This window comes from Cucurbita moschata, unplaced genomic scaffold (assembly GCF_002738365.1).
Source record: "Cucurbita moschata cultivar Rifu unplaced genomic scaffold, Cmos_1.0 Cmo_Scf00028, whole genome shotgun sequence".
In the NCBI taxonomy this organism is placed as follows: Eukaryota; Viridiplantae; Streptophyta; class Magnoliopsida; order Cucurbitales; family Cucurbitaceae; genus Cucurbita; species Cucurbita moschata.
The window spans coordinates 1,646,370-1,666,839 of NW_019268544.1; the positions used below are offsets into that span (position 1 = coordinate 1,646,370).

At 34.4% G+C, this 20,470-nt stretch overlaps 4 protein-coding genes across 6 annotated transcripts; 3 read left to right on the forward strand and 1 right to left on the reverse strand.

Moving 5' to 3' along the window:
* Positions 1 to 731: 731 nt before the first annotated feature.
* LOC111463446 (alkane hydroxylase MAH1-like) lies at positions 732 to 3,407 on the forward strand. The gene is made up of 2 exons (XM_023107383.1): positions 732 to 1,606; positions 2,620 to 3,407. Exons 1-2 carry the CDS (start codon positions 756 to 758, stop codon positions 3,290 to 3,292), a joined length of 1,524 nt encoding a protein of 507 aa, XP_022963151.1. The 5' UTR covers positions 732 to 755; the 3' UTR covers positions 3,293 to 3,407.
* Positions 3,408 to 5,631: 2,224 nt separating this feature from the next.
* LOC111463055 lies at positions 5,632 to 9,520 on the forward strand. Its single transcript, XM_023106870.1, has 3 exons — positions 5,632 to 5,889; positions 7,095 to 7,337; positions 9,226 to 9,520. Exons 1-3 carry the CDS (start codon positions 5,872 to 5,874, stop codon positions 9,271 to 9,273), a joined length of 309 nt encoding a protein of 102 aa, XP_022962638.1. The 5' UTR covers positions 5,632 to 5,871; the 3' UTR covers positions 9,274 to 9,520.
* A 2,573-nt stretch (positions 9,521 to 12,093) lies between these two features.
* LOC111463570 (shikimate kinase 1, chloroplastic-like) lies at positions 12,094 to 16,895 on the forward strand. Of its 3 annotated transcripts, none has more exons than XM_023107564.1 (11): positions 12,094 to 12,480; positions 12,644 to 12,919; positions 13,912 to 13,967; positions 14,172 to 14,226; positions 14,309 to 14,381; positions 14,791 to 14,878; positions 15,836 to 15,918; positions 16,005 to 16,134; positions 16,220 to 16,298; positions 16,472 to 16,536; positions 16,642 to 16,895. In XM_023107564.1, the coding sequence occupies exons 2-11, from the start codon at positions 12,703 to 12,705 to the stop codon at positions 16,696 to 16,698; spliced, it is 903 nt and encodes a 300-aa protein (XP_022963332.1). In that variant the 5' UTR covers positions 12,094 to 12,480; positions 12,644 to 12,702; the 3' UTR covers positions 16,699 to 16,895. The 3 variants fall into 3 exon arrangements, with proteins under 3 accessions (XP_022963332.1, XP_022963330.1, XP_022963333.1); XM_023107562.1 differs by having other exon boundaries at positions 12,094 to 12,438; XM_023107565.1 differs by having other exon boundaries at positions 12,095 to 12,195.
* A 1,855-nt stretch (positions 16,896 to 18,750) lies between these two features.
* Positions 18,751 to 19,780, reverse strand: LOC111463381 (stress enhanced protein 2, chloroplastic-like). Its single transcript, XM_023107303.1, has 2 exons — positions 19,394 to 19,780; positions 18,751 to 19,164 (listed from the first exon to the last, which is right to left on the reverse strand). The coding sequence occupies exons 1-2, from the start codon at positions 19,697 to 19,699 to the stop codon at positions 18,895 to 18,897; spliced, it is 576 nt and encodes a 191-aa protein (XP_022963071.1). The 5' UTR covers positions 19,700 to 19,780; the 3' UTR covers positions 18,751 to 18,894.
* Positions 19,781 to 20,470: the final 690 nt, after the last annotated feature.

A 20,470-nucleotide genomic window follows, 5' to 3' on the forward strand; every position in this document is an offset into this window, starting at 1 on the left:
AAAAAAAAAAAAAAAAAAAACGGTCACCGTCATGGTCGGTAACACCACTTCTCCGTACCTTTTTATCGTTAGAATTTTAATTCTATTTATTTCTCTTTTAGTTATATCCTTACCCGATATTTGAATTTAGTTTAAGTTTAAATTTGATTTATAAAATTAGTTTCTAAACGGTCATGAATTGAGTTTAACAAGCCGATGACATAAAATATGTATGAGATATCATGGGGGAGGAGAACAAAACATTTCTTAAGATGTGAAAACCTCTCTTTAGTAGACGCTTTTTTAAATTGTGAGGCTGACAAATAGTATCATAGTTAGTCATCATCACGCTACTATACTAAATTTTGGAAAGAAATAGAACCCAAAGTAGCTCTTTGTTCAAGTGGCATTTCATCCCTAACCATAATTCATGTACGGGTCCTTCAACATCAATCAGTTCAGACCCCACTTAGTTTCACCAAAGTTTCATCGTGGTCATGAATAGATCACCACTGAGGTTCAAATCCATAAGCCGTGGCAATTGCCCTAAGAAGACTCACTTTCGATATGACTCTAGTGGATTCTCTTAACCAAGCCAGTGGTGTGAGCCAATAAACACAATTTTAAAATTCCAAACGAATCTATTATCTTTTTTTCTCGATATAGACTGAATTTAATAGATATATCTCATCCACTCCATTATTATAAATTACAACACAGATCGAGTTAAGAAGAAGCCAAATACACAACAAATTAGCTCCACCCACACCTCTCCCATGGCGGCATCTCTCGACCTTCTACCCATTTTCCTCGCCTCATTTCCCCTAATTTTCATCCTCATTTCTCTGTTTCACAAACGAAACCCACATGGGATTCCTTGGAATTGGCCCATTGTCGGAATGATCCCCACCGTCATCGCCAATATCCACCGAATCCACGACCGTATAACCGAAATCCTACAGGTCACCGGCTGCACTTTCCACTTCAAAGGCATTTGGTTCACCAAAACAGGGTTCTTAATGACCGTCGACCCCGCAAATATCCACCACATTATGAGCACCCACTTCGAAAAATACCCAAAAGGGTCCGAATTCAAGTACATTTTCGAGGTTCTAGGCGATGGAATTTTCAACTCCGACGCCGATTCATGGAAGAACCAACGCAGAGTGGCGCAGTCTTTGATAGTTCATGAGAAATTTCTTAAGTTCATGGCTGGAGCTGCTCGGGAAAAGGTGGAGAAAGGGTTGATTCCGGTGCTGGAGTTTTATTGCAAAAATGGGGAAGTGGTTGATTTGAAAGATCTGTTCTTGAGATTGGCGTTTGATTCTACTTGTATGATGGTTACTGGGTTTGATCTTAATAGTTTGTGCCTTGAGTTCCCTGAAATTCCGTTCTCTAAGGCTATGGATGATGTTCAAGAAGTGCTGTTTCTAAGGCATTTGTACCCCAAAATGTATTGGGAGTTGATTAAGAAGCTTGATGTTGGTGAGGCTAAGAGGATGAGGAAGGCTGCTGAGACGATTGATCATGTTATTGCTAATTTGTTGGCTGTCAAAACAGAGCGCTTGAATCGAGCTCGAGAGATGAAGGAAGAACTACATGATGGTGGTGCTGATTTGATCACATGGTATCCTTAATTTTAAACTTTTATATAACACTCTAATCTCACCACTAACCGACATTGTCATTTTCAAAGTTTTAAAATGTGTTTTTTCTTTTTCTTTTATCTTTTCCAATCGATTTGAGATCTTACAATAGTTAACTGAATGGACAAGGAAGTGATAAGAAACTTTTTTCGTCTCCCTCTCTTGACTTCCTCTCAAAGTTTTTAAAACGCGTCTTCTAGGGAGAAGTTTCTACACCAATTCTTCATTTTTTTCTCTCCAACCGATGTAGGATCTCACAGTTCACCCCCTTCAGGACCCAGTGTCCTTGCTGACACTCGTTCTATTTGTAACGGCCCAAGCCCACCGCTAACCGATATTATCCTTGTGGTGTTGATATTTTCTTCTTGCAAATGGTATAGAGCTAGACACCGGACGCGTGTCAATGAGGATACTGAAATCTAAAGGGGTAAACACTGGATGATATGTCAGCGAGGGCACTGAGCCTCGAAGGGGGTAGACACTGGACGGTGTGCCAACGAGAACGCTGAGCCCCGAAGAGGGTAAACACTGGACGGTGTGCTAGCGATGATGCATTTTAAAAATCTTGAGAGGAAACCTCAAAGGAAAAATCCATATAATATCTGCTATTGGTGAATTTGAACTACTTACTTCTATTCCATTCTCATCTAGTGAAAATTTCAATTTATTTTTACCAAGATTTTCTGGAAAAATTATAAGAATTCTTCTCCATCTTTTTATATTTTTTTAACCAATATATTTTTTTAAAAATGTCAAATCTTTTAATAAATTCAATAATATTTCGAAAATTCGATCAATTTGAAAGAGACATCAATTTGAAAGAGACAGCAATAAAAATCTCTCTTTACTCCTCTATCTCGAGAATTTTCACGGGTGGTCCGATAGGTTTATTAAAGATATCTACCTAATATCATATTAAACCACACCAAGATTCAAGAAAATCATACGTAAAATTAAAAAAAAAAATTTAATCTTTTATATGCATGGATGACAGGTATATGATCAACGAACACGACGAACTCGATATCAACGACAAGTTCTTAAGAGACACGGTCTTAAACTTCATGATCGCAGGCCGAGACGCGTTCAGCGTAACCCTCTCGTGGCTCTTCTACACCCTCACAAAAAACCCCATCATATTAGCAAAGATCCGTGAAGAACTCAATAGCATAACAATCCTACAACAAAGAACATTCGCCATTGAGGAGCTCAGCAACCTAGTGTACTTGCACGGCGCCATATGCGAGACGCTTCGCCTCTACCCTCCAATAGCCTTCGAGCACAAATCTGCGGCGGAAGCCGACACCCTGCCGAGCGGCCACCACGTGAAGCCGCACACGATGATCCTCTTCTCGCTATACGCATTGGGGAGAATGAGGTCTGTGTGGGGAGAGGACTGCGAGGAATTCAAACCGGAGCGATGGATTACGGAGAAAGGGGCGATTAAAAGAGAGCCGTCGTATAAATTCTTCAGCTTTAATGCTGGGCCGAGGACTTGCTTGGGCAAAAGCGTGGCGTTTTCTCAGCTGAAGATCGTGTCGGCTGCCATTATCCATAACTTTGACATTCAAGCTGTCGATGATGATAAGGTTGTCGCTCCAGCTCCTTCTGTGATTCTTCATATGAACTGTGGGTTTAGGGTTAGGGTTTGTAAGAGATGGGCATGAACGAACGAACCAACGAACGAAAAACGAACGATTGTTTTCTAAGGAGGTTGTTTGGATTTGGATGCAGATAATTATGTTTGTGTACTCAAAATAAGTTAGTATAAAAAATTAAAGATGGGAGTGTTTTGGTTTAATGGATATAATAAATTTTATAAACTTTCGAGATGTTCAATTTCGATGTCGGATCCTATGGTACGTTCTTTTGGGAATAGATATGTTAGTTGCATGATCATGTGGCACTCAATTAGTCGTGTTGGTACGTCACTTGGCTTCTCGGTGAACTTCGGTGGGTAAACCCATATGGTCAGTGGGTACACACCCAGATATCAACAATCACATTACTCCTCAACTTGTCGCGTTTGATTAGCTAGTTGGTGAGGCAATAGCTTACTAAGGCGATGATTAGTAGCTGGTTCGAGAGGATGATTAGTCACACTGGGACTAAGACATGGCCCAGACTCCAGCGAGAGGCAGCCGTGGGGAATTTTCCGCAGTGGGCGAAAGCCTAATGGAGCAATGTCGCGTGCGTTGAAGTATTTTAGGTTGTATAACTAGTTTTCTTTTAAACAAACTCGAATAGCCAATCCAAACCAAACTAGTGTTAACTTGAACTAGCGAGGCTTTTGATCGGTTTAAGTGGGATTTTCATTTTTTTTTTTTTTTTGTGCAACTCTAATAAAGTGTGGACAATAATTGATTGTCCGTCTTGGCCGCTTAGCAGATATTGTTGTTAGATATCGTTGTCAGGCTCACGGTTTTAAAATGTGTTAGTTAGGAAGAGATTTTCACATCCTCAGAAGGAATATTTCATTTCCCTCTCCAACCGATGTGAGAGTTTTTGCTGGCACACCATCTGGTACCTAACTCTTATATCATTTGTAACTGTTCAAGTCCACTGGTAGCAGATATTGTCTGCTCTAGTCCGTTAAGTATTGTCGTCAATCTCATAGTTTAAAAACGCGATTTTTTAGTATAACAGTCTAAACTCACCACTAGCAAATATTGTCTACAATATGTAATGAGCCAAAATAAATAATATCTACTAGCAATAAATTTGAACGGTTATAGGATGACACCCATACATGGAGATTCCATTTGTGTGGCCCCCGCGAGAGATAAAGCCCAATTAGTCAAATATGAGTTTTTGTGGTGCCCGTTGGGCTGGGAAGCTTTCCACGGTCCGTTACATCCAATGAGGCTCAGCCACGTGTTACTTTATTCGTTGATTTCTGCTATCCAATAATCTAGATTTTTCGCTTTTCTATTAAATTAGTCATTTTCCTACGTGTATAATTCACACATCCATACAAATAAAAATTATTAGACTTTTGTTTTTTTCTTCAATTATTTATTTTAATCTTAAACTTAAGCTATAAATTTTATTTTATTTTTAATATGCTTGATAAATTTTTATTCAAATATTGTTTAGTACAATATTTATTATTTAAATATGTACGAAACAGTTAAAAATACCTGAAATCACATATATAGACATTTAAAAGGTTTATTAAAATATTGTTTATCATAATAAATAATTATTTTAAATTAAAGGAATATAAAGAAAAACCTTTAAACTAAGAGTGAAAATAAAAAGATTTTCATTTAAAAATTCGCATAAAAATCAAAAGTTTTTTTTTTCCCTGTATTTTCTAGAAATTGAAATGTGATAATTTATTTCAGCAATAAACTATTAATTTTAGTTTAATGAATCATATATAAATTAATACAATTTATAAACATATTATTTATTTATTCCATAATAATAATTTAATGAACGACAAGGATTTAATATCACTTTGTAAAAAATAAAAGTCACAGTGTCTATTATTGTAATTTCCATAAGAATTAAATTTTGGATTACATCACTTTATGAAAAATAAAAGTCAATTGTCTATTTTGCCACTTCTAAAATAAATGTCATAATTTTGGTAAAAAAAACTTTAAAATGTGTATGGGAAATTTAAATAATAATGAACAATTTGACAATAATTTCATATTATTAAAAGTTTAAATATGTTAATGAAGTGGCAAGACAAAATCCATCTAATTTTTTTAATAAAATTGGATATATTATTTTATTTAATCAAATAAAAATTCCAAAATTTTATTTGAAAATAAATAAAACGTCGTCGTTTGGCTTGCCCAATGAATGCAATCCACGTAAGCGTCGCGATATAATATATATTTTAAATTCCGTGAAAGGCTTAATGTACAACTGTAAAAACCTGAGAACCAGCGAAGGCCGCACCGAAACAGCCAAGACCAGTGCCGTAGTGGCATAATCGTAATATTGCAACACGCAAAGCTCCATTATCGTCTATTCTGAGGCCTATAAAGACTCAACAGAGCCTTCATTTCCAATTTTAGTTTATTATTATTATTTTTTTATCGGAAGAAGAAGAATATATCAACTCTAGTGTCATTTCCGGGTGCTCTTCCTTCGCTTTTGCTTTTCGTTTTCATTCTCAATCCTCTCCGTAGAGTAACGAAGAACTCGAACTCGAACTCTTGCTGCTTGAAGCTTCTTCTCGTCTGGTGTTCTTTGTTGTTCTGTGAAGTGAGGACTTGCAGTTGTTACCATGGATGATCGGAAGGAGGTCGTTTTTCTTTCTGTTTTGCTTTGCTGCTTGTGTGATTTCTCTTTTTCATGCTTCTTGCTCTATTTTTGTTCATGTTTGTTTCTGCTAAGAAAATCTTAGGGTTTCGTTTTGATCGTTGCGTTATTAGCTTGCATAAGAGAGGAAATGCATAAATTTCTTGATCTGAGTTGATTAGTTCAGCGTGATTCTTGAAGAGGTTAGATTGTTGTTACTTTGGTTTTCAACCTCGCCTGAGGAAAACAAGCGTATAAGCATCAGAATCTCGTAATTAGTAGTATTCTTTTTGTTTGGTCAAACTGTGAATTGAGTTGAAATGTTGCTCTGTTATTTGTTTCTATCCAGCGTAATCATCGCTGACATTTCTTCTCGAACGTGCACATATATGTATTTTTGTTTTCTTGTTTGAAATTTTAAATTTGATTTTCCTTTTTTCTTCAATTTCAGCCTTTTTTCAGAAAATTAATTTGATTAGTTCGCTACCTTGGTTGGATTTAACGTTTGTATTTTGTTACGAGAGAATTTGGCCATATGCTTTTGCTTCTTAACCGTTTATGATTAATTCGCGGAGGCAATCAAGTTGCTTGTTCTAAGCTGGGAAACAGTCAAACCTATCAACTTTTACTTCCATCCTCTCGGCAATTATATTCCTATGGTTGCCGAACTTCAACGCTTTAGCCGATGAATTTTCATATGCTGCTCTTCTATTTCAACTATTGACTTTTTGTTTGTTTATTTATATTTTAGCATGTTTCGAAGACTGAAAAATTAAATTTTAGAAAAGTTGCTGTCCTGACTTTGAAGTTTGAAAAACTTATCCAATTATTATACTCCACAGATAACGAACTTTAATTTAATTCATAAAAAAGTTGGGAGAGGGAATTTGTTGGCTCTAATAAGATAATAAATTGGCAACGGATAAAAGAAAATCCTAAAATGGTCAATTTTCATATTCAGCTCATGTTATTTCGCGAATGCTAATGAGAGTCGAGAATGAATTGGACAATGAGAGGTTACTTTGCAAATATCTGATGTGGTGTGTGCTTTTGGTGAGAATAAATCTGTTACTTCTATAAAATAGAATAGCTGTAGAGTTTTTAATTGGTATTGTCTTTTTAAAAAAAAAAAAAAAAAAAAAAAAAAGAATCTGAAATGCAACTGACATTTTTGGCTTCAACGAGATACGTTACTTTTGTGTTCTGCAGAAAACTTCTCCCTGGCTTTCAGTTCCACAGTTTGGAGATTGGGACCAGAAGGGACAGATGCCAGACTACTCTCTTGATTTCTCAAAAATTAGGGAAAATAGGAAACAAAACAAGAGAGACGTGTCCCGGGCGAGTCTTGGAAATGAAGAGGAGCTCATTGCCCCAGCCGCTCCCCCAACCACAACAGACTCTTTCCCCACTGAAAACCATCACTCCTATCGTCAGAGTCACCATCCTTCACCAGTAAGATTATTGCTCCTACGACCTAAAATTTGATATTGGTAATTTTTTGATTGTCTGATAATGACTTGCATGCTCTTATACACATACCGTTTGGTCAACTAAAGAATCAGTTGGGTTGGGTTGGGTTACATGTGTTGTATGTGCCTGTGGGTCCATGCTGCCTGCTATTATCCATTAACTCGTGGGTACAGCTATATTGATTGTGGAAAAATCAATATCAATATAAGCCCAAAAGTTTCAAGGTCAAAAGACACTTTCCTAAAGTGTCATCTAATTTTATGATGAATAAGCTAAATGAAAGTTTAAATTCCTTGGATATCAGATCTCCTACCCTAAATGTTGTAGATGAGGTAATCGTTCTAGACACTTGTAGTTACATGTATATATTTCAAGAAAAGATCCGAGTGACTTAACATACTTGCTACTTTTTATATTGTTTTATTGTTTGGATTATTTAGAAGGTTAGCTATTATTTTGGCGAAGTGAAACATGCTTCATGCCTGCTTCAGCTTTTGGGAAGAGAATTCTCATTTACTGTTTGCTAATGTTAACAACGTCTGTAATGATACATCCTATGCCTCGTCTCAGGGTATAAAATTTAAACAAGAACAATACAACCGATTGATGATTGGATAAAGATTAAAATAAATTGTTTAAGAAGCAGAATGCCATAATATTAGTAGTCAGCTCAGTTGAAGGCGGAATTTTAGGTTATTCAGCACACTTAAAGAACCAGTCACGGGCCGTGATTCTTGTTGATCGTTTAGATGTTATGTGGGAAGTGTGATTAGTGATATTGACTTCAAGATAGGTTTGTGGAAACAAGTTGGGAGCGGGGTCCTCTATGCACCTAGCCCATTAGTATGAATAAGTGGTGTGCATTCATCTGGTGTTTGTTGCCATATCTCTCATAGATTGAAGCTGGGATAGTAAATCCTATTTCATATTGAGGAATTTCCAAACAGGTTTTCTTTTCTTTCTTACATGGGGAAGAGATTTTCCTTACCAAGGACATATTCTAATTTATGTCAATGTCTAGTGATTTTTATTCTTATTTTCTTCCAGTTTCAATTAAAGCTAAATAAAGGGTAGTTGAGTAATTAGTGTATGCGTTGTTTTATAGTGATAATTTCTGGACCACTCTTTGTATGTTTCACTGATGTGTATCTTTCATTATCTATGTTTTTTTTTTCTTCGCATTAAACAAAGAACAGTTGTCCACAGAATACGACATTAATTACTTTGTACAAACTAACTTATAAATTTGGATAGATGAGATGCTGGTTGGCTTGCCTAATCAGACGTAGCATGAAATATTTCTATGATTCTATTTTTAGTTTATTATATCAGTCAAAATCATAATCATGTTTTAGATTTTAATTGGTTTGGCCATTTAGATATTTTTACCTGGTTAGAAGTATGCTTTATTTAAACTTTATTTGTTTTCATATTTAGTCAAACTAGTGACTAACTCAGTTGATGTTATAATGGGTTCAAAATTTAGCCCCTCTTTTGGTCTTCGTTAGTGGGTTGTTTCTCATATTATTGCAATGAATATGAAGCCATGAAGTTATGAAATCTGTGTCCCGGTATTTAGTTGAAAAACCCTGGGCTAGTTCAGTGGAGTTGAAGTTGTATAAAGTTGTAAACTAAACGTCCGGCCCAAAACTGGGGAGCCAGACCTCTAGCTCGAGATTTGGGGTCTTACCAAAATCTCAACACGTGGGCTCAAACTTGTTTGAACTAGTGTACCATCTTTTTCAATTTCATGTAGATATGAGATCTTATCAAATTAACAGTGGGACCTGTTTTTTTTATTATTATTATGTATGGTAAATTGTGTTCATTTTTTGATGATTTGTACAAATAATTTTGGTTGTTTTGCCAGCCAAGAAAGAGCATTCTAAGCTACTTCAACTGCTGCGTGAAAGCCTGAAATAGTCTTGAAGACCTTTACAGCAGGCCCACTTGTAAGTTGAAATGTCATTGTATTAATTACTTCTGTACGGATACCTGTATCGTCCTTTACTTGTCTTGCTGCTTAGAAACTGTACAATTGTATTATATTTTTGGATTTTGTTTGATGCCTTTGTTCTTGCCTGTAGCTGCCTCTGTTTCATTTATTCTGCCTTGAATCAATCTGTTGAAAAAACTAGGAGGAAATGTAAAATGCATCGGGCCTAGATGACTTGTTTCGAATACTTAAAAGAGGGGGAAATAAAATGTTAGAAATCATGACTCTCTACAGTGGTATGATATTGTTCAATTTGAGCATAAGTGATATGAACTAAGAGACATCAATCATACAATATACTTCAATGAAGATGTGAAGAAAAGGTTGTCAAAATTATCAAAAGATGTTTCAATTCATGCTACATTGAAGAAGAATAAAGTTTGATTGTTGTAAATTTTGGGTGGGTTATAATTTAGAGTAATTTAGAGTTATTTATCAATAAGCTTTCGTGACTTTGTTTTGGGCTCCCCCAAAAGGCCTCGTACTAATGGAGATTATTCCCTCACTTATTTGGAGATTCTATTGTCATGACTAAGTCTAGAGCATGGTTCTGATACTATGTTAAGAATTACGACTCTCCGCAATGGTATATTGTCTACTTTGAGCATAAGCTCCCATAACTTTGTTTTGGGCTTCCCTAAAACGCCTCATACGCTCAGGATGTATTTCCTCACTTATAAACCCATGATCATTTCTTAAATTAGCCAATGTGTGGCCCACTCCCAACCGTCCTCAACATAAAAGTTCTCTAGTCACAATGATAATGTTTCTTCTAATTACTTTGCTTGTTTTTGCTTCTCAAATGAACTTTGTTGGTACTACTTCATGAAAAAGCTGGTGTAAAATGTTAAAAAAGTAAAGATAAAATGACAAAGAAACAGAATTTACATTGCTGTTTTTGGTAGTTGCTTTGTTGGTCTCGAGTGGAAAAAAAAGTGGTGGGGGCCTGGTGGTGGTAGGTGTAATTGGAAAAGGGTTGGTAAAATAGCTTTTATTTCCAACTATAACTGAGAAAAGGGCCAAACAAATAGACTTTATGCTCAAACTTTATAAGCTACCAACTCTTTCATAGATGAACATTTCTCTTGACCTAATATACCAACAATCTAGTTATGTTATACCTTTTAGTCTATTGAGTATAGTTGAATTTAGGTCAAATTATTATTTTAGTGTTTCAATTTAGTCTATTGTTTCAAAATTTTAATCGTAGGCTCTTTGGCTTGGTTAAATCCCTTAGACATCGATATCTTTAATAAGTGTTAATCTTTTTGCATAGGGCATATATTATTTGGACATAATAGAGAGGTAATGAACCGGTGCTTTTGTTAATAGTATCTAGGACTCAATTAGGATAAAAATATAAAAACATAAACCAAATTAATGTTAGATAGGACACAAAGATATATCATATGTTGTAAGTTTTTTTTAGTGATAAATCTATAACAATTGAGGTCTATTTGCGTAGACCTCTCTACGACTGAAGCCTATCGATAATATTCATATGCTTATTTGTTATTAATTCTATCCATAAATTTAAATAGTGAATTAGTGATAATATCAATAAAAAAAAAATGATAACAAACAACATTGATTTATTAATAGCAATACATTAACTAATATAAAATTTTGCATGTCTATCTCCAATGTGATAGATTTACGAATAACCTATTAATGATTAATATGAAAATATTAATGATTAATATGAAAATATTTTACTAATGGTAGGAAAGTTTATTTGATTCAATCATCTACCTCGAATTTACATGAATCACTAAATTTTAAGAAATTATATTATATTCACGTGGGGAATTTATGTATTAAAAAATTTAAAACAGAATTGAAATAAACATAGAAATAGATTTCGTATTAAAGTGTTTTCATGGTGCCTAAAATTTAGCATTAAATTTTACAAATTAAAGTCAAATTGGTCACTTTTTAAAAAGGTAAAAATAAAGTAAAAATCATAAAGATTAAAATAAACCTTTAAAAAGCACCCAAGAAATCAAAATATTAAATAAAATTCTAAAATTTATATTTTGACACGTGGCAAGCATTAGAAGCTAGATTTTGAAGTACAGAAACCTACTCCCGAGAAGCCAACTGCCCCGACCTACCAACCACGCCCATTAATTTCCGGTCCCATCCCCTTTTCAGAAAATAAAACGATTATTTTAATTAAAAAAAAAAAGAAGAAAAAATCAATCGACAATTATTACCCCCTGTCAATTCTAAAATATTTACCGTACAGTAAAAAAAATTTTAAAAAAAAAAAGAAAAAGAAAAAAACAAACAACATATTCCTTTCTTTAAAAAAAGTTAAATATTCTCTTGAAAAAACTTAAATATATTATTGATTAATGTACCATTTTATTAGATTAAACTTCACATTTTCTTAAATATAGCTAAAACCGTTACTAGCTAATGAAAATATTAAATAGAATTATTTTTTTAAAAAAATATAATTATTTTTTAAAAAAAATATAATTATTTTTAATTTTTAGTTGAACTAGTTGAATTATATAATAATATGGTAACCTTATAAATTTAATTTTTTTTATTGGAATTTGAATCAAACAATAAGATATTCTTTTAATACAGATTTAAAATTAAACTTGAAAAAGTGGCGACAGATATTTAATCAACTAAAGTTGGTGTCAATTGGCAATAGAATAGAATTTAATTTCGTGGATTAGGGTACATATTATTTATTTTAGTATAAATATGAGCATAATTCATCCCACTTATTTCTTACTTTTTTTTTTTCTTTATGGCGGTTTGTTTGAATTTCTGGCGGAGCCGGAGCGACAACAGTTATAGCGCGCACCAAATTCGATACTCGTACCGGTGATCTTGAAACCTCTCTTCCAGAACCACATGTGCATAGAAATTTGTCACCGCTTGCCCTTCTTTTGGCTTTGATTCTCACATTCTTCATCCTGTTTTGCTTGCCTTTTTGTGTGTGCTACGCGACTTTCACTGAGTTTGTGCTCTCATTTGTTTCCAAATAATTTCACGGCATCCGATCTTTTTTACTGGTTTGGAGTTGCAAAATTTTTTGAGTTTGATCGTTGAAGCTCTACTCTGTCTGTAAGTTTCGTTCCTTCTGAAAGAGTTTGAACCGTTTTCCTGGTTGTTTTTCGAGCTTTCTTACGATTTGATGTTTCTGTAATGCAACTTGGCGTTGATTTGAATTTTTATATTTTGTTTCTGATAATTATTTTCAGTTTTTTATTCACTTTCACTCTTTTAAATCTAATTCTCTTGAGTGATTAATGTTCAATTGAAACTTTAGGTCGTGTGGGGTTATCTAATCCAGTTAGCTGAGAAACTGAGGGAATTTTGGCAGCGACTATGGAGGTCAACGTAGGACATCTGCAGAATTTATCAATCCGGATTGATTCCGGAATGTTTGCGAGGAAACCGAGTGGTTCGGTCCGGTTTCTTCCCCCAATTTCTAAACAGCAGAAGCTGCCACCGGTGGTTTCAGCTTTTCAGCAACCTTTGAGACTTTCTAATCGATGCAGGACGATCTCTGTTGGGGCCTCCTGCTATCGTGAGAATATTTCAGGTAATACAAGATATTGAACTTCCACCGTGATTATAAATGTGCGTTTCTCTTTGTCATTTTTCCTCGTTTCTTTCTTTCGTTAATTCCTTTAAATATTGTCTGAGTTATATTCTCATTTACTATTATTGACTTGGTGATCGGAACTGAATCTATAATATATGCTTCTATTGCTTTTCATGGCTGAGCTTGATTTGTAGTCAGAACTTCAAATCTAATATTTGGATTTTGTTTTTTTGTTTCCTTACGAGAAGTTACAGTCATTTGGATTCTAAAAAGAGTTTTTGGTAAATTCCTCTGCGTCCATTTTCTGTCCTAATTTAATTTTGCATTTCTATTAATAATAAAACATTATGAAAAGCATGAACTACACAGTATAAAAGCAGTCTTATGCTACGTCTACGGCCAAATGATTTGTAGAGTTGTTTCTGTTGATTTCAACGGAACCTTTTGGATTCTGAAAACCTCAACATTTTGTTTTGGCCAATGAATTAAGAACGACCTTTTATTCTAAGTAAACAAAAGGAACAAGAATAAAAGAAAATGATACTCATTTCAAAGAAATGAAAATTGCTGTAGTGATTTTTTAGGTGATTAAATGGATAATGTATAAAATGGTCTCACACTTGGCGTATAAAATCCTTGAAAAATGCATCTCAGCAATTGATCCTCCCTGTTATTATAACCGGTCTCTCAGTGAGTAATATTTTTATTTAGATGTTCTTCTGTCAGACTTTCGAGCATCTGAACCCTTCAAATCTTTGAAGGAGAAGTACTACGCAGAATAGATCCACATTTTTTTACATCATCTTGTAGATATTTTCCATTAGTGACTTTGTTGTCATTAGAAAGACATGCCTTTTATTTTGTTATTTCATTGTTGTCATGAATGATGAATAATCTGTATCGTATTGTCTTCCTCTTGCTTGTCTACAGCAAGCAAGGAAGGTAACCAATTGATTTTGACTTGTTGCTTTCCAATATTCCTTTTGTAGGTTTGGCGTTGGAAACTGAAAATTTTCATCCTTTTGACAAAGATCTACTTTTAAAGGTCAAGCAGAATTCTTGTTTGTTATATTTACTTAAATCTCAAGTAGAGTTGGGGTGACGTGGGATATGTGCTTTTTCTTTCTGATTCATCGAATATACTATTCTCCCCTTCCTTAAATAGCTTTTGGACGATAATTGGTGCAATTTGAACCTTCAAATGTGCAACTCTTAAAGTTTATCTAACTAGAATTTGGAAATATTGCAGAATAAGTCACAAGAGGTCCAGCCCCATCTAAATGGAAAATGCATATATCTAGTCGGTTAGTGTCTTTTCTTATTTACACTTTGTAATTGGCAATTCTTCTGCTTGGATACTAAATCTATCAAAGTGCTCATTTGCAGGAATGATGGGCAGTGGAAAGACAACCATAGGCAAGATTTTAGCAAAAGAATTGAGTTACGCATTTTCTGACAGGTTGTTATTTAATTGCTAACTAGCATAGTACTTGTACTCCGGTTTGAAGTTTAATAAACAAGGAAAGAATGATTATATTGGAAGAAAAATTATTGCCCAATTTCCTCACTGTCACATCATTTTTCCCGCATCCAAGGTCTACTATGAAGCTGAACTGGGCTGGAAGAACAGTACTAAAGTGATATTGAGGACTATTGTAGTCGAATGAATTTAGTGAAGAGTTGCAGCTCCTGATGCAATAAATTGGATTTGCATTAACATCCAATATATGAATTTTTACTATTCTTTCTGATAGAAAATTATGGCATTTATAATTTGCCTCCATCTTGATCCCACATATGTTATTGGAAGTTTCTTGTGAGTGATTTTCTTTCATATTAATTATGCATTACATATCTGGATGCTCCAGTGATACATTGGTGGAGCAAGAAGTTGGTGGAACTTCAGTGGCTGAAATTTTTAAGCTTTATGGCGAGGACTTTTTCAGAGACAAGGAGGTTAGTGATGGTGGATGCCATATGACTATCCTTTCCATCTGTGAAGTAGGTGGTTATTACTCTCTACTGTATTTGAGGTTTTTATGAATTGAATGTAATGTGGGAAGTACAGTGCTTTGTAGATAATTTTCATTGAAATGAGCATATTTTAAATTCTTACGATGCTAGAAGAGGAAAATGTCTGCATGTGATTTCCCTGCTTCCTTTTTTATAGGAATGGGAAGGAATCTGGATTTCTTAGTAATAGTGGGGTTTAGGAATGTCCAAAAGCCTGATGAATTTTTCAGTTAGGTTGAGTTAAAAACTTGTGTAGATTGGTTTGACTACACATAGGTTGAACCTCTGGGGTAGTTAATAAGTATCAAACTTAGTAGTTTGGATTGAACCAAATGAAAGAAAATTGTTTTTCGTATAATAAGGTAAAATAATATAATGAACAACTATTTATAATTTAAGGCATGGAAATAGAGTTAAAGATCTTAATTACTTTTTCTTCAAAGTTTAACGATCAATGATTTGAATGGTCTCAACCAACCCATATAACATGGTTAGGCTCGGTTGAGTTTTGTCCATTACTTAATTCGAGGTTATTTAGGCTGGACAAATTTTACCTGAGCTTTTGTATTGGGTGAAAAATGTCTTTGAATTAAGCTCCTGAACCCACCCCACTGACACCCCTCCCTATTAATTGATTTATTTAAAGTTTGATTGTTGATTTGCTGAACTAGTCGTGGAACTATCAATCATCGATGGATGATATTTTGACAAAGTTTTGAAAACTATGCCGTTTTCTCAAATAGGATGGTTATCAGCCATTCTTGCTACCATCCCCTAGTAACTTCTGCTATGTCTTTTTCCTCTCGTCTAGCTGCTATGCTTTCAAGCAGCTAAGAAAATGTTTTGCAACTCTGAGCTATTATGGCAGATCCAAATTAGTGACAGTGATTTTCCTGTTAGACTGAGGTATTGAGAAAACTATCATCGATGCACGGGTTTGTGATTTCCACTGGTGGAGGTATTGTTGTTCGGCCTATTAACTGGTTAGTAGTTCGGACACGTGACGATTTCTAGTTGTTATGTTGGTCGTCTGTTGTTGATTAGTGAGAGTCGTCCTATTCGATTGTAGGAAATATATGCAGAACGGGATTAGCATCTGGCTAGACGTGCCATTGGAAGCCTTGGCAAAAAGAATTGCTGCAGTAGGTACCGACTCACGCCCCCTCTTGCATAATGAGTCGGGCAATGGCTACACAAAGGTCCAATCATCCAGTCAATGTTTTTACTTATTTAGTTGTGATGCTTGATCCTAATACATCTTTTAATCTTCTGATTCTCACTCAGGCTTTCAGACGACTCTCAGTTCTTCTGGAGGAGAGGGGTGATGCATATACCAACGCCAATGTCAAAGTTTGTTTAGGAAGTATGAATGAAATAAGAACATCTTCATATTCCTCTGTCTGTCTAGAAAAAAAGAGAGTAGTAGAAAGCTAATAACATGATTTTCTGTTCCATTCATTCTCAAGTTACAATGAATGTTTGTTATTTCTATATCTTCTTCTTCTGTTTAAGCACAGGTTTTTGTTAACATTGCAGGTCTTGCAGCCAAACTGGGTTTGTCAGATGTATGTAATCTGACCCCTGAAGATATTGCTATAGAGGTCCCTCTCCTTCTGCCTCCTCATTTATCTTTGTTCCTGTTATGCATGATGATTAAACAAACGATCCAATTTGTTTTGAATTGAAGTATTTTTCCTCCTTCGCAGGCGCTTGTACAAATCCAGCACTTCGTGGAGCATGAAGATGGCTATTGTACAAGTTAAGACTACTGCAGATCATCATCCGGTGTTTAAAGCCTCCTCTCTTCTTAAAGAAGCACGGAATGGCATTGCTTCTACTCTTGCCAATTGTATAACATGGGATCATCAGGTATGAATAACCACTTGGAATGGAACGTCGTCAGTGTTAGAAGTGTATCTATCAAAATTTTGAGACAAATAAAATCTTCTTTTTTTCTTAATTTCTGGGATAATGTATGATATTTATTATATAGTCCATTGCATTTGAAATAAAAAGGCAACTTTTCAAGTTTTAATTTATATTTCATTTTAATTTTGTATGTGTGCATTTTAAATAAAATGAAATTTATGCATTTTAATTTTTTATGGAGTTTGACCACCATCTTAGATTTTTCTTATTTTAAGCGTTATTGAAGTAATATATGATGAACGTAGGTATAGGAATTGAAAATATTTTATCTTAAATTTCATTGCAACATTGATTAGAATTTCTCATTTTCCTAAGGTAAAAAATAATTTTATGTTGTTTCAATCAATTAAAATCATAAACTAATATTAATATTTATATAGATTAAAAAGTCATAACTAAGTTCTCTCCATTTCATTTAAAATCAACTTAAAATTAACAAAATAAAAATATTAATTTCTTTATAAAAAAAAAAAAAAAAACCTAAATAAATAGGAAAAATAGAGAAAATAAATCATAGGAACATAAAATTATTTGTACAACCTCTTGTTAGAGTAACACGACCCTCCACAATGGTATGATATTGTCCCCTTTGAGTAACACAACTCTCAACAATGGTATGATATTGTCCCCTTTGAACTCTCATGGCTTTGCTTTGGGCTTCCCAAGAAGCCTCATTCCAACCTAATAGAGATAGTGTTTTTTTTTATTGGACTTCCCAAAAAACCTCATGAACGTTCCTTAAATTAGTTGACTTTCATCCACCAACCCCTCTTATTTTAAAAATTAATTTCAATTTTATGAGCAAGAGAGAAATTATTTTCTGTTAATCAATTAAATAAAATAATTTATTTTGAATTTCTTAAAATTTAATAGTTAAAGATTATCCAAACATCTTTATCTATGCAGCTAATTTATGAAGAAAAATCCCGGGTTAAATATAAACTTTATGGAATCTCCTAATAGAAATAAAATAATATTATAAATCAAATTATCTAATTATATATACAAATATACAATTATGTAATTAAAGCATATCAAATCATCTAAGTCGATATATAATAATCATAATAATAAAAGAAATAATTACAACATTAGACATATAAATAAAAATATACAAATTAGCAAACAGAGTGGGGACAGGGACGAGGATTTTTTTTTCTCTCTCTCCACACCCTTATTTCCCACTAAAATAATGAACATCAAGATATTTTACGGGGCGGATCATATTTTTAGTCAACTACAAAATTATTTTTAAAATATCCAAGAATGTTTGAACTTATTTTTGATTGAATTAAAAAATCACTTCTATAAATAACATGTTTGCTTTAAACTATGTTTAGCTTTGGGCTTACAAAAAAGACCTCGTACTAATGAAGATAATATTCTTTATTTATAAAACCATGGGAACAAACTGGAGTCTTAGTTGTTTTTTACGGTCTTCGTACCTTCGAGAAGGCTTGACTCCTTTTCTTTTTGGAGCCTTAATCGAGGCTCGACTCCTCTGGAGTCATTTTTTACAGCATTCGTATCTTCGAGGAGACTTGACTCCTTTCTCTTTTTGGAGTCATTTGTTCGATATTTGAGAATTTACCAATCTATTGACACGACTAGGTATAGGGCATGGTTCTGATACCATGGTAGGAATCACAAATCTTTACAATGATATGATATTGTCTACTTTAACCATAAGCTCTCGTAGTTTTGTTTTGGGCTTCCCAAAAAGCCTCGTACCAATGCTTTGGGCTTTCCAAAAAATGCCTCCTACCAATGGAGGTACTCTTTGTTTATAAACTCAGACAAAATAATTTTCTAAATTAGCAATGTGGGACTTTCATCATCCAAACTAGACACAAGTGAATTTGTTCGACTAGTATAATAAAGATTCATAAAGTATAATATAGTATATTATGTGTGTTATATTTATCAATTTTTATGTAATCAAGTCACGCTTCAATCATACAAATTGTTCAAACAAGTTATACATTGAATTTATATATACATGCTTCATACCTCTGATTTGGGCGGAGATTTCAAATGTCATCGGACCAGTCGCCGGGATTGATTTCGTAGAAAAGGCCGTCCACGATCTGGTCAATAAGCGAATCGATGAAGGTGTTGCAGCCGATGCTGAAGATTCGACCTACTCTGTTTCGGGCGTTGGAGGAGAAAGCGAAAATGGCCGCCATAATGACAGCGCCCAAACAGATTCCTGCTGCTTCCTCAATACCTTCCAAATCCATCTTTCTGAACACTGAATTTCCCGTCAACACCTCCATTGTTACGGTCGCCGCAAACACAATCTGCAAATTAATTTGATTCTGAGATTTCCTTGCGGCGATAATTTTAGGTATCGTAATTTGTGATGTTTCCGAAGGTGATTGATGAAGTTCGTGATATTTAATTTGATTAAAAACTATTCACAGCGGGAATCAGTGAGAGGTTATTTCAGTTCCTAATTGTCGATTTCTAAACCTGATTTTGATGTATACGAAAGCGAATTTTCATTTCAATATGAAACCTAGAACTCACCATGGCGAGGCGACCGGAGATGATTTCGAATTCATGGCTATCCTTCGAGGTCTTTATGTACTCGGACAGAGTCGCGAAGAACGGAGAAACGTCGGCGTCGTCGTCGCCTACTCTCTTAGCTTTGATAGGAACAATCGGATCCGATCCGAAGGATCTGAGAGTGCATAAGCGAGGCTGTAGAACGATCTTTGGGCTCTCGGCGGACTTTAGTTTAGGAACTGAAACGGACGCGGGCGGTAAGCTGGTCGGGACGTCAGGCAAGGAGGATCGCAACTGGCAGTGAAGAGAACATGCCGGCGCCGCCATGGGAGAGGTGTGGGCTTGAAAGAATGTGCAGTGGAGGGATTGAAAAGGAGGAGGAATAGGAGGACTGTTCGTGGCGGCTTTTTGGGGTTTCACTTTCAGTTGGGTGACGACACACGCAACCTATCAAAAAAAAAAAAAAACCCTCAAATGAACGACTCTTCAATAAAAAAATAATATCACGTTAAATTTGAATGATTTTAAATATGCTAACTCAAATTATATAGAATTATAAAAAAATGCAAAAATTTAGTCATTAGCGACTGCATTTTTTAAATCTATCTACAAATATAACGCACAATTTTATATAGTGAAACTCTCGAGCCTTTGAGTCATTGTAAACTCTCGAGCCTTTGAGTCATTATAAACTCTCGAACCTTTGAGTCATTATAAAAGTGGTAACTTTTATATTTTAGGACCATAATGAGTTACTATGTTAAATAAATAAAAGTGTTATAATACATTAAAAAAACATTCTAGTTTTCTATTATCACACCTTAAATATATAAGAATTTAAAAATAAATGAAGTTTGATTCTATTGTAACGTGGCATAAATTGCAACATTTTGTGATAATTTGAATGACGTTTTATTCACATCTTCGAAATTTATAGTACATGATTGATGCCTTAATTCTAATTTATAGTACATGATTGATGTCTTAGTTCATATTATATAAATCAGCATTTCAAAATATATCAATATTTACAGAAAAACAAAAGAATTGAGAATGCGATGTGAACCCAAATGAGTGAGATGCATTGTGAGATCACAA